Source organism: Haliotis asinina, chromosome 8 (genome assembly GCF_037392515.1).
Source record: "Haliotis asinina isolate JCU_RB_2024 chromosome 8, JCU_Hal_asi_v2, whole genome shotgun sequence".
In the NCBI taxonomy this organism is placed as follows: domain Eukaryota; kingdom Metazoa; phylum Mollusca; class Gastropoda; order Lepetellida; family Haliotidae; genus Haliotis; species Haliotis asinina.
The window spans coordinates 274,433-288,158 of NC_090287.1; the positions used below are offsets into that span (position 1 = coordinate 274,433).

Consider the following 13,726-nt stretch of genomic DNA (forward strand, 5'->3'; position numbering starts at 1 on the left):
CATCGGCTAAAGGGGAAGTTAATAGAAAAACCATAGCGCACTGGTTGAGGCAGACTATTCTAGCGGCGTATGATGCTCAGAGTCTCCCTCACCCGACAGCTATTAACCCTCATGAGTTCCGGGCATTAGCGTCAACCATGGCTCTACACAGGAACTGTTCAGTTCCCGATATCATGGCCGGTTGTTTCTGGAAGTCGTCGACGGTCTTTGCTAGTCATTACCTGCGTGACTTAGCAGTAGCGGACATGGAGGGACTGGAATCATTCAGACCGCTAGTAGTTGCTCAGCAACTTACTCGTCCGGTTGCTCTTTAAAGTATGTTGTTTCTTACCTTGGTCTAGGGGTCTTGTACTTACATGAGATAAGACACCGTACCCCTCCGGTGCTTAGTACGTGACCCGCTACTCTGATTCTGTTCCAGTTCCCGCTTGATGATGAGGTGACAGTAGATGCGTCCCACAAGAGAATCAGTAGTGGTCCGTCTACCCCGAGGCATATGTATGTGGGAGTTATTACACACTGGCGGTCCTTGGGAATCCGTCACCACCGTCCAGGCTGTTGTATCCATATGCTATAGACCTATGGTAAGGTAAATAAAAAATTTATTAAAATCTAAATATTTTAGATATTTAAATACTTACCTTACCATAGGGTGGTAACTCCCTCCCAATGCTGGATGCTCCTCCCCACTTTGGATTCTTTGGACTGGGAAGTAAAAGTGAAGTTTTTGAGGAATCGGCGCGCATGTGCAGTGAGGAGATCCAGATACTTCCTTATCCTGATGTCGTGATTGCGAGGTATGCATTCAAGTTTGAATGCAATTCATCTCCGTCAGATCTCCTGTTAAGCGAAGCTTGAGATAATATGCTATAGACCTATGGTAAGGTAAGTATTTAAATATCTCTAAAATATTTAGATTTTAATAATTAAGTTGTAACCATGTGAGTTGTCTGGAAGTCTGGAAAACAATCATTTGATTGCCTGTTTGAATATTTTGTAATCATTTTAATTGTCTTCCAGTTTGGTTGTTGAGATCATTGAGTTTCATAATGCAAAAATAAGATAAAATATCTGCATCACATGCTTCATGGGAATATAAAAACACGCAATAATCACCGTAAAGAGCCCTGTGAGAAACCATAGTGACACCATGTGTTGTGTGTGCCAGGTGAATGGATGGTACCAGTCAACCGAGAAGGAGCACAGGCCACAACAGAAGGAGAAAAAGAGAAGAAGGAAGAGAACAGTGAATCGGAGAGAGTTGACTCGGCAGAGCCCAAGGGCGATCCTGAAGTGGCACCACTGTATGTGCAACGACTGCTGCCTGTCTTCACACAGGTGTTCCACAGCTCCATGCTAGCCTCAGTCAGGTAATTTATTGGAGGGGGAAGAGTATGTCAGGAGGAGATTCCATTACTGAGTACTAGTTGCATGCTGGTCTCAGATAGAGGGTCACTTAACCTCGGATCATATCGGGTAGCAGAAGCTATTTGTTTAGTCAGTAATGAACTAACACAATTTCTTTATTGCAGGAAAGCCAGTTTGTCTCTGATCCGCAAAATGCTGCATTACATGGGGGGCCCCCTGCTGGATGAGATGTGTGGGCCAGAGTTCACTTCCCCCAACTTTGCTTCATCTCTCACTGAGGTTCTTGCCACTGTCCTGGACACAGAGGTCAGATTCGATGATGTTAGCATGTAACATAGAAACTGTTTTTACATTGACAGTAAACATGTTGGGTAGAGATCATGATGACTGAAGAAATGTATTCTCATGATCTTATGTGGTAAATTAATGAAAGATTAAATGAAAGTGCATCGTCAGACCCTTTGACAGACTGAACCCCTTTCCTTAGATTGTATTCCTGCACCCAGACTGCATCTCCAGCTCACAACGTATCCCCACTCCTTAATTAGACTGTATACACACTCCAGACTGTATCCACCCCCTTTCTGTATACATGCCCCAGACTGTATCTCCATCTAAACTGTATCCCACCCAGACTATATCCCCACCCAGACTGTCTCAACCTAGACTATCCCCACCCAGAGTGTATCCATAACCCTGACTGTATCCACACCCCAGACTATTCCCACCTGTATCCCCCCCAGATTGTCCCAACCCAGACTATCCCCACCCAGAGTGTATCCATAACCCTGACTGTATCCACACCCCAGACTGTATTCCCACCCAGACTGTATCCCCCCCAGACTGTCCCAACCCAGACTATCCCCACCCAGAGTGTATCCATAACCCTGACTGTATCCACACCCCAGACTATTCCCACCTGTATCCCCCCCAGATTGTCCCAACCCAGACTATCCCCACCCAGAGTGTATCCATAACCCTGACTGTATCCACACCCCAGACTGTATTCCCACCCAGACTGTATCCCCCCCAGACTGTCCCAACCCAGACTATCCCCACCCAGAGTGTATCCATAACCCTGACTGTATCCACACCCCAGACAGTATTCCCACCCAGATTGTATCCCCACCCAGACAGCAACCTCACCTCAGACCGTATCTCTACTTCTTACTCAGTCCCTGCACACAGATCATATCCCAGCCCTAGACTGAACTCCTTTCCCAAGACTCTATTCCCACCCCAGACTCTGTGTTCCTGCCTCCCTGCTTCATCCTCTCTTTGTATGAATCTAGGACGATGATGATGGCCACTACACAGTGCTGCAGATCACACAGGACCTCATGCTGAAGGGGCAGAGCACCTTCCTGGAACACTTTGCTCGCCTTGGACTGTTTGGCCGTGTCCTGGCACTGGCCGGTCCACCACCAGAGGAAGATGAGGCTGTTGTGAAAGCTAAGGATGAGAAGGTAATCATCATATTTAGATATTTTGAAGGTTTTCTAATGCAGAGGTGTTGCAGTTGTGTTTCTGTGTTGTGGTTGTGTGTGTCTGTGTTACTGGATTGTGTGTATATGTTTCGGGATTCTGTGTATATGTTACTGGATTGTGTATCTATTTATGTGTTTTGTGTCTCTGTTGATTTGCTGTCTTTTTGTTGATGTGCTATGTGGCCGTTGATGTGTTGTGTGTCTGCGTTCCTGGATTGTATTTTTCTGCTTTCAGTTCTGCATCAAGGAGGAGGAAGAAACAGTGGTGGAGGATGCCAGGGAGATTGTCCAGGGGAAACCCTACCACTGGCGAGACTGGTGCATCGTGCGGGGCAGAGACTGCCTCTACCTGTGGAGTGATGCTGCTGCCCTCGAACTCTCCAATGGAAGTAATGGCTGGTTCCGCTTTATTCTGGACAGCAAACTGGCCACAATGTACTCCAGTGGCAGCCCAGAAGGGGGCTCCGACAGTTCAGGTGAGGATGGGGCAAAGTAGTTTTACCAGTGACAACTTGTCTGAGGGTAATATGGTGTGAAGGTGTGGCTTAGTGATCTGAAGAATACAGGATCGTCAAGTGACTTCCAATAACTTATCATTAACATCTGTATGTTGTTACATTTTCATTTTTTTAAGTGCTTTGTGTTCTCATATTTTTAATAAACCGTGCCTGAGATATGCACCTTTTTGGCCAGATGTTTTTGTGCCATTGTTTCTAATAAATTTATATTAGACTGTCTTGGTTGCAGAGAACCGTGGTGAGTTCTTAGAGAAGTTGCAGCGTGCTCGCAGTCAGATAAAGGCGGGCACCCCGAGCCAGCCCATCATGACCCATCAGTGTACCACCCGTCTGGTGGTTGGCAACTGGGCCCTCACCTGCAAGAAGGAGGGTGAAGTCCAGATCCACAACTCTGATGGGCAACAGGTAGGTGGCCACCGAGGGTTTCTGTGTGGTGTGAAGACAATAAGTAGTGGTCGAAATCATTGACTGTAAATGAGGTAATGAAGACAGCAGATAGTGAGATAATGGATGATGCTCAGTGTTATTAAATGTAATGGTAAGGGAGACTGTGTGTCTATATTTTCTTAATTTAATTCCATTTGTTGAAATACTTTCAATGAATGTTATATTATTTGAATAATCTGTTTTGAAATTGCATTGTTAAGGATGTACCACTGTTGTCTTCTTGCTCTTATTTCTGGAATATGCTTGTATTGAAAAGTTTCTTTTTTTCAGGCCACAATATTACGAGAAGATCTTCCTGGATTCATCTTTGAGTCAAATCGTGGCACCAAACATTCGTTCACAGCAGAGACGTCGCTAGGGCCAGAGTTTGCTGTTGGCTGGGGGGGCAAGAAGAGCAAGAAACTTAGATCAAAAGTAGACGCAATTAGATCGAAGGTGGGCAACATTTCAGACAATCCTAAAACATAATTATACCATCACTTTGAGGCCAATAAATCATGTGGAGCTACAAAGCAATGCACGAGATGTTGAGTCAAATTAGGAAGTCTTCATAAAATATTTCTGATTATGTTACTAATGATGTATGGCTACTTTGTGTTCATCTGCCCACTAGGTGAAGAGCTTAGCTCGAGAGTTGTATGAGGATTACTTCAAGGTTGCGGAGGCCACACCCAGAGGTGTTGTTGCTAAGCTGTGCGGGATAGTTCAACAGTTGGAGTCGTCCTGTGCTAAGCAGATCAGTCAGATCAAGGTAAGGGAGACAACTCACGTTCTGGCATCCTGTGTGCTATTTGTATGTTATGTAATCTGTGTCTATGTGATGTGGATGCAAATTCACGTTTGACAAATATTTGTTTATTCAGGTAAGCAAACTGTGGTGGAAACATACTTTTTTTAGTTGTAATTTTTGGTTTGCACTTCAGTATTACTTCAAATTAGTTTTTGTTTTGAGTTTTACTCATGACTGTGTAGCCCAGCAGCAAGATGGAAATCATACAGTTTTTAGTCTTCATATTTTGCCATCTTATGTTTGTTTCAAATCCCAGTTTAGTGATTCTTGTTTCATGGTGTTGTACCCTGGTTGGTGGGAGGACCTGAGGGGGCAAATGTTTAGAATCCAGTTGACTCTTGATATGACTGAATAAATACAGATCGCTCTGCCTCCATATTTAGTGTAACAAAGTACAGTTTAGAATAGTTCAGGGCTAAACTGTATTTTTTACCCAATACATCGGGGTAGAGCAACCTATATTTCTTTTCTGATTCTGGGTAATGATGTATCACTTTACATTTAATACGTCCTGACAATCAACAGACAAATGACGGTGACCCAACTTAACAATCCAGTGGACGTGCTGCTCTGTTGACCTTTCTGTCCACACATTTTACAAGGAAAACAAAGGATAAGCTGTTTAAAGACAATTTACTTTTTGGTTACATATTGTTTGTTTATTAGTGTAATCACATCTGTGTTTACTGTTGATGCCTTTGATCTTTTAGCACATCTGTCTCAATGAATCACGACTTGTCATTTTTGGCAGTGTACAAATGGAGATGTAACATGGAGACAGGAAATGCGTAGTGCACTGGAGGAGTTAGTGTCGCTATTGAAGGATGAACACACCATCTCCTCTTTTGAACTGTACAGTAGTGGCCTTGTCCAGACCATGCTCAATGTCCTCAACAATGTAAGTACTGACGTCATTGTAGCCTGTTGTGGCGGATAAAGGAATTTGTGGTCCATTAGGGATCAAGTACAACAGATTGTGATCCATTAGGGATCAAGTACACCAGATTGTGATCCATTAGGGATCAAGTACAACAGATTGTGATCCATTAGGGATCAAGTACACCAGATTGTGATCCATTAGGGATCAAGTACACCAGATTGTGATCCATTAGGGATCAAGTACACCAGATTGTGATCCATTAGGGATCAAGTACACCAGATTGTGATCCATTAGGGATCAAGTACACCAGATTGTGATCCATTAGGGATCAAGTATAGCAGATTGTGATCCATTAGGAATCAAGTATAGCAGATTGTGATCCATTAGGAATCAAGTACAGCAGATTGTTATCCATTAGGAATCAAGTACACCAGATTGTGATCCAGTAGGGATCAAGTATAGCAGATTGATATCCATGTGGGACGAGGTACAGCTGATTGTCTGTTGTCCTTGTGATATTCAGGTGTGGAATAGATTTCCTTGAAACTGTACTTGTTTTGGTGACCCAGGTTGGCTGAGTGGTCAGTATTTGGTCATTCTCAATTGTCTTACATCAGTGATTGTACTCTACTGTAAGATTGAACATTGGTCAACATTTACTCATCAGTCTAGATCGGTATTACACATGAAGATCACACCAACACCGACAGAAGCAGTACCTCTGCTGGCTGAACAACTATTCCCACTCCCCAAATTAGGGGTAGATATACTTAAAGATATTTCAGTGTACAGGGGTAGCAGCCCCTCAATGCCTTCGTCCTGACATAAATATGTATACCACAATCATAAATGTGCCTGCTTAGTTATTATCCTTAACCAGTGGTAGAATCTCTGCTCGGCTGTAGAGTGTATGTGTTTTTTCTGGTTTTCAGAATATAGAAGATATTCAAACGAAGGAGAGCAAGAAGAGGACTAAAGATAGAATAAACATTTTCAAGACTGTCTTTCATGAAAAAGAGAGGTAGGCATTCTTGAACAATAAAGTAAATTTGAGTGAAGGTAAATGTAATTGTAAGAATTTTTTTTTTTCATCAAGAAATGTATTATTAGAATGATTATTTATGTTAATACATGTGATTCATGAGCTGTAATAAAAATCTCAAAAAGGTGAATTTCTTTGTTTCAAGACTGACAGAGGATGGGTAAGACTTGACAAACTCTCTTATGCCACTGTGATCCTTGTATTACACTAGAACAATTACATACTGATATTTCTTTGTGCTGTTTACATGCCATCTCTCTAGTTTGCTGCTTGCAGTCCAGGATTTATTTCTCAGCATGTTGTCTGTGCCAGATACTTGTAGCTATGTCACCATACGTGTACATCAGATATTGATTTACTTCTTCTCTTTTCTCTGGAATAATTTGTTTGTTTTGGTACATTTTCTCCATTGCTTGTTTCTATTTAGTGAAATGAATATGACCAATACATGAAACTGCTATTGTAGAAGTTAGTTTTTAGAACATTGCTGATACAGTTAATACCCATAGAATCTGACTTTTCAGTTCTGAATCTTCAAACCAGTGCTATTATATAAGTGATTGTTGTTTGAACCTCACAGAAATTACCAAACAGACAAAGGAGTACTGAAAAACATTCCCATTCCAGCACTTTATGACACTGCTGAGGATGTATTTCCTGGTAGTACTGTGGAAAATATTATTTTGATGTTAATGAACCTCTAACATCTTGTGCTGCTGCTGGCCAATATAGTAACCAAGCATACATCCATGGTTATCTCACATCTGGATGATAATTTTATACTTAATGTGCTTTTTATCCCCCTGGCAGTCGGTGATACAGTTGATGCCTTCTCAGTCAGTCTGTCGATCCGTCCATCCATCTGTCTGTAATCATTTTTTTTCCTGAGCATAGCTTAAAAAACATTCAATATTTTTAGACCAAAATTGGTAGATATGATAAACTGAACCTAAGGTTGTGCCTTTTGCTATTTACAGACTTCTGGCATTTTTGGTTTTGTGGTTTCCATGGAAACGTTTTGTCCTTAGTCTTATGGGAGGAGTTGTGTTTCTGGAGCTTAAATCAAAAACCGTTCAACATTTTTGTGCAGAACTTGGTAGATATATCAATCAGAACCAAAAGTGGTGCTTTTTGCTCTTTACAGATTTTGGTAATTTATTATTTTCTCAGTTTCCATGGAAACGTTTCAGACTCACTCCCAAAAGGGAAAAGTGCGCTTCATTTCCAGAGCACAACTTGAAAACTTCTTAATATCCTTCAGCAGGGCTTGGCAGTTAAATGAGACAGATCTTGAAGTGGTGCCTTTTGCTATTTACAGATTTTTTCATTTTAATTTTTCTTGGTTTCCCTGGAAATGATTTGAACTTAGTCTCAAAAGGGAGGGGTCTGCTACTTTTCTGGTGCACAATTCAAAACTATTTAATATCTTTCAAAATAACTTGGCAGATAAATGAAGCAGATCTTAAAGTGGTTCCTTTTGCTGTTTACAGATATTTGGCATTAATATTTTGCACGATTTCCATGGAAATGTTTTGGACTTAGTATAAGAAAAACAAAAAAAACATCAAGTAACTGTCAGGTGATTTGTTCTCTCAAAAAAGTGGGGGATATGTCATCTTCTGATGACTCTTGTTGTGTGTGTCTTGTTACTGTTTTGTCCTTGTTATGGCAATACTTGTTCACTATTTGTGGATGATGTGTTGACATATGTTGACATCACAAACATGTTGCACTGGTTTGATATTTGCATATCCAGTGTTGCTCCAGCGATCCAGTTGACAAGGAAACTCATCTCTGCGCTTGAGTCCATTGAGAAGCTGCCTGTGTTTACATATGATCTGCCAGGATCTGGATACGGGCTTCAGGTGAGACAGATACCAACTGAGGGAAGCTATTGTACAGAGCTCAAAATCAGAGTATTGATATTGGAGTTTACTCATGGCTGCCACATACTGACTAATAGTTGAGACTATGAACGTTTAATAGACATGACTGAATTGGTTTTGTTCTCAAAACATTGGGATATTACATGTCTGGTAGATATGATTTGTGAAGCTGTTGTACGGTTGACAGATGCAGGTGACTCACGCTTCCATTATCTGTAGATATTAACCAGGAGGCTCAGGTTCAGACTGGAGAGGTCAACAGGGGAGACTACTCTGATAGACAGAACTGGTCGCAGCCTGAAGATGGAGCCACTGACCACTGTATCCGACCTTGAGCGATACCTACTAAAAATGGTAAGAATCAGATTGTCAAGGAATCTTGGTTTAGTCAGCTAGGTTGGATGGACAGAAAGCTTCTAGTTAGTACATGGTTTGATGACAGCTGTACATTACACTTGATGACACACAAGGTTGTTGTCAACAAAGTTTCCACAAGGCTCTTAAGCATTTTGAATGTTATGTAGATTTTGTTTGTGAGAGAACTTGAAGGTGCAGATGCGGGTAACTTGTCCTTTCTTCAAAATGGTAATGTTCTTACCAGTTTATTCATGTTGCTTGCCAGTTTTACAGTCACAGCTGAGCTCCTCGCTACATTCTTAAAACACGTGCACAAGGGGAACTAAGATAACTCTATCATAGTACTTTGCGTTAGAAACAAAAAAGACAAAAAGGGGGGTAGCGTTATTCGAACAAACAAAAGATTTTCATACAGATTTGAGAACTCTCTACTTGAAAACTACGGAAATAACAGATTTTATGATAAACAGGACAGGAGATGTAATTCCATTTGCACTGGTCTTTGGTTTGTGTCTTCCTGCCAGCAATTGGGACAGCATTCAAATGTAATAATGAAAAGTTCTAAACAGTGCTACAGAAGATATCAAAGCTGAAGATTGTTGATAATGGTGTTTTCTGTCAGCCTTGACATGTTTTGCTGTGTTTAGGTTGCTAAGCAGTGGTATGACTATGAGCGAGTAACCTTCAACTTTGTGAAGAAGCTGAAAGAGAATGATGGCCCTATTACATTCGTCCACCAGCATGACTTTGATGAGAACGGTCTCCTCTACTGGGTCGGCACCAATGCAAGGTAGTGACCTCATGTATCTGAGCTGTGTTATTTTGACATGAAAATTAAGCAACCCTGATGTGGAAGTTTCTAATCACAAACTAAAATAACTGTTGAGAGTTGGTTTTAGATTATGCGTTTCAGAGGCTTCGTAATGGTGGAATATTTAGTAGCAACTCTGACAGCTGTTGACAGACCATGTCTGAGAGAATGTCTGCTTACTTAACCTTGATTAACCTTAAGGAATCTTTGTATGTTCCAGAACTGCCTATGAGTGGGTAAACCCTGCTCAGTATGGCCTGGTGGTGGTCACGTCGTCTGAGGGACGCAACCTGCCGTACGGCAAGCTGGAGGACATCCTGTCTCGGGACAGTGCTGCCCTCAACTGCCACACCAATGACGACAAGTATGTAGCTGCCTAGCAACACCAGGGCAGATGACTTTCACAATCAAATGGGAAATCATTCAGTGTTTTCTACAATCTGTATAACTGTGAACTTGTACCAGCCGAGGAAGTCTTATGTTGTTTTTGCTTAAGTAAAGGAACTTAAAAAACTCAACTGATTTTTCAGTACACTTGAAAAGAAGTTTGAATAGTTTTTATCCTGACACAGTGGGTAAATATACATGTACTTAACTGATTCACTTATGTAAGTAATGGGGTGATCATGTACAAAGAAAGGGGAGATCATATACATATTGCATAGAGTGACAATGTAGAAGTAACAGGGTGATCACGTATATATTACCTGGTGTAGAAGTAACAGGATGATCACCTATATATTACCTGGTGTAGAAGTAACAGGGTGATCACATATATATTACCTGGTGTAGAAGTAACAGGGTGATCATATAAATATATATGTCATTGGGTGTAGAAGGAGCAGGGTGATCATATATATAGCATTGGGTGAGTATGAGCATGTGCAATTTGGAACTGTCTTTCCACTTTAATCTACTGCAGTGGTGCATTGCCCACTTTGCTTTCTTCCTGTAGAGTGTTTGTAATCCACTAACACATATCTGCTGGCTTGCAGGAAGGCATGGTTTGCAATCGACCTGGGTGTGTGGATCATCCCAACATGCTACACTCTCCGCCATGCCAGGGGATATGGAAAGTAAGTATTCTCACACTGCTTGTAATAATGGGGAACAACTGTTGTTACTTTATATGTTGTCATGCATCATCATCAACATGTCTGAAAATTGCTCTGATGTCATATTGAGTGAAAGTCGCTTCAATCATTTTTGCTCAGATTGTGTTTAGATTGTTGTTAGAATGACTGTACTCCTGTGTTTAGCTTGATGTTTGTATGAGGATGACTGTGCTCTTGTGTTTAGCTTGTTGTTTGTATGAGGATGACTGTGCTCCTGTGTTTAGCTTGATGTTTGTATGAGGATGACTGTCCTCCTATGTTTAACTTGATGAGGATGACTGTGCTCCTGTGTTTAGCTTGATGTTTGTATGAGGATGACTGTGCTTCAGTGTATACATTGTTATTATGAATGAGGATGACTGTGTTCCTGTGTTTACATTGTTATTATAAGGATGACTTTGTTCCTGTGTTATCATTGTTATCATAAGGATGACTGTCCTCCTATGTTTAACTTGATGAGGATGACTGTGCTCCTGTGTTTAGCTTGATGTTTGTATGAGGATGACTGTGCTTCAGTGTTTACATTGTTATTATGAATGAGGATGACTGTGTTCCTGTGTTTACATTGTTATTATAAGGATGACTTTGTTCCTGTGTTTACATTGTTATTATGAGGTTGATTGTGTTTACGTTGTTATTATGAATGAGGATGTCTGTGTTCCTGTGTTGGCATTGTTATTATGAATGAGGGTGACTGTGTTCCTGTGTTGGCATTGTTATTATAAATGAGGGTGACTGTGTTCCTGTGTTGGCATTGTTATTATGAATGAGGGTGACTGTGTTTCTGTGTTGGCATTGTTATTATGAATGAGGGTGACTGTGTTCCTGTGTTGGCATTGTTATTATAAATGAGGGTGACTGTGTTCCTGTGTTGGCATTGTTATTATGAATGAGGGTGACTGTGTTCCTGTGTTGGCATTGTTATTATGAATGAGGGTGACTGTGTTTCTGTGTTGGCATTGTTATTATGAATGAGGATGACTTTACACTTTTTCTGCAGTGTCACTGTGTCAACAGGAAGCAATGTCTGTAGTCAACTGGAATGTCCAGTATCTGTGTCAGTGTTGTTATAGAAAACAGGTTGAAGGAAAGTAAGTAATCATTTGGTCTGACTTTAACTTTTAAGATCAGCTCTGCGGAACTGGAACTACCAGATGTCGAAGGATGGAATCACTTGGCAGACACTGTACCACCACACTGACGACTGCTCACTCAATGAACCAGGGTCAGTACACTAGTTATATAGCAGTCTGTGTGCAATGATTGTAGGTGTAACAGAGAATGCAGGTGTAACACGAAACACTGGAATGCCAGTATGAATCTTTGTTGCCAATCTTTGTTGTAAGCTGGGATCCGAGGTGAGAATGAGGTAAGAACAGTGGTAGACCTTTGTGACTACTTGCTATGTTTCAAACATCAGCCATCTGTTACAGACATATGAAGTGGAGTTACAGCTGTTCATGAAGGAGGGTTTCCAACTTGCTCTGAAGGAAGGTTATGGGTTATAGAGGGGGTGGGGGTGGGGTTGGAAGGTTTACTACTGTAGGAGTCTTACTCAGGAATATGAGTGTTTGTTTCTTTAGAATTGGTTCCCCATTTGTGCAGGTCAACAGCCTCGTGGCCAGTGGAGGCTCCAAAGGATGAGAAGCAGGGCTGGCGACATGTTCGTCTTCATCAAACTGGGAAGAATGCGAGTGGTCAAACTCACTACCTGTCCCTGTCAGGCTTTGAGATCTATGGAACTGTCACTGGTGTCTGTGATGATATAGGTAGGTGGCTACACATGAGAGCGTTAAATTTCAGGGAAACATAACCTGGCATTCAGTGACTGGTATATGGCAGGATAAGGTAACATTGGTCTGATAATGGTTTGTAGTAAGTTATATTATGACAAATCCTAAGACAAGACGTTGAATGATTATCATGTTTCATTTCTGAAATACCATTGACATGTTTCAGGTAAGGCAGCCCGAGAAGCCGAGGCAAATCTACGTCGTCAACGGCGCATCCTCCGGACCCATGTGCTGAAGCAGATGATGCCAGGTGCGAGAGTGGTGCGGGGGATGGACTGGAAGTGGCGGGACCAGGATGGCAGTCCTCCAGGGGAGGGGCTTGTCACAGGGGAGCTACATAATGGTGAGGAGCAGGTTAATTTACACTGTCTGACCCAAATGTCATTTACTCATCCCTTCTGTGGCAACACACTCACACAAAAGAGGAATGTATATATGTTCATCATATACTGAAACATTATGAAACACTAAACATCAAGATTGTTTTGTATTTTCATTGTGTTTTAGGATAGTTTTGTTCATTGTAAGAAGTGGAGGAGGGGTTGCCACAGCAGACAGGGTTTGGCTAATAAGTCCTTGTTTGCTACACATAGTTCAGTCAGATATTGTGATTCAGATCTGTTACTGGTACTGCGTTGTGTTACTTTGATGTTGTTACAGATACAACAAAGACCGTTGAACACTACCGTCACTCGAGTTACTGTCTCATAAGACTATATGGATAGATTGTGTGTAGGAAGTATCACTGTTATTAGCGTGGTGATTTATGTGGACGTGTTTGCAACAGGCTGGGTGGATGTGACATGGGATGCTGGTGGCTCCAACTCCTACAGGATGGGAGCTGAGGGGAAGTTTGACCTTGCCCTTGCTCCATCACATGACCCAGACAAGCTGCGGTTCACCAAGGCTGAGCAGACTTCTACAGGTGTGGCCAAGAACAGGACAGTCGGGTCATCGGTGTCCGATAAGGTCAAGGTGAGTTGAACACTTCATGGCAACATGTTCACTGCCCTTATTCCTGAGAGTCATTCTCAAAAGTTGCAGCTATTTGGTGTACAAAAGACAACATAATTCAAATACAAAATAATCAATCGCTATTTTCACAGATGGCAAACTACATTGTTAAGGTTCACATATCAATAATATTTGAGGCTTAATTATGTTCAGTATTGTCATGAAGACTAATTAGACTAATTAGGTCAAATCCACAATCTCTTTCCTGTAATTTTTTC

At 41.5% G+C, this 13,726-nt stretch overlaps 1 protein-coding gene across 2 annotated transcripts in view; it reads left to right on the forward strand.

Moving 5' to 3' along the window:
- LOC137295098 (E3 ubiquitin-protein ligase HECTD1-like) overlaps positions 1-13,726 on the forward strand; it is a 75,490-nt gene that overhangs the window by 33,254 nt on the left and 28,510 nt on the right. Inside the window, exons 9-27 of one of the 2 annotated variants that reach the window (XM_067826387.1) lie at positions 1,169-1,370; positions 1,533-1,674; positions 2,661-2,834; positions 3,091-3,331; positions 3,603-3,778; positions 4,091-4,255; positions 4,434-4,571; positions 5,362-5,508; positions 6,423-6,511; positions 6,678-6,692; positions 8,289-8,397; positions 8,638-8,772; positions 9,423-9,565; positions 9,807-9,950; positions 10,582-10,662; positions 11,828-11,926; positions 12,307-12,470; positions 12,661-12,837; positions 13,282-13,469. In XM_067826387.1, the coding sequence (XP_067682488.1) occupies positions 1,169-1,370; positions 1,533-1,674; positions 2,661-2,834; positions 3,091-3,331; positions 3,603-3,778; positions 4,091-4,255; positions 4,434-4,571; positions 5,362-5,508; positions 6,423-6,511; positions 6,678-6,692; positions 8,289-8,397; positions 8,638-8,772; positions 9,423-9,565; positions 9,807-9,950; positions 10,582-10,662; positions 11,828-11,926; positions 12,307-12,470; positions 12,661-12,837; positions 13,282-13,469 (2,729 nt within the window). The remainder of the gene's footprint in view (positions 1-1,168; positions 1,371-1,532; positions 1,675-2,660; positions 2,835-3,090; positions 3,332-3,602; positions 3,779-4,090; positions 4,256-4,433; positions 4,572-5,361; positions 5,509-6,422; positions 6,512-6,677; positions 6,693-8,288; positions 8,398-8,637; positions 8,773-9,422; positions 9,566-9,806; positions 9,951-10,581; positions 10,663-11,827; positions 11,927-12,306; positions 12,471-12,660; positions 12,838-13,281; positions 13,470-13,726) is intronic. The other variant, XM_067826388.1, reaches the window with a different exon arrangement.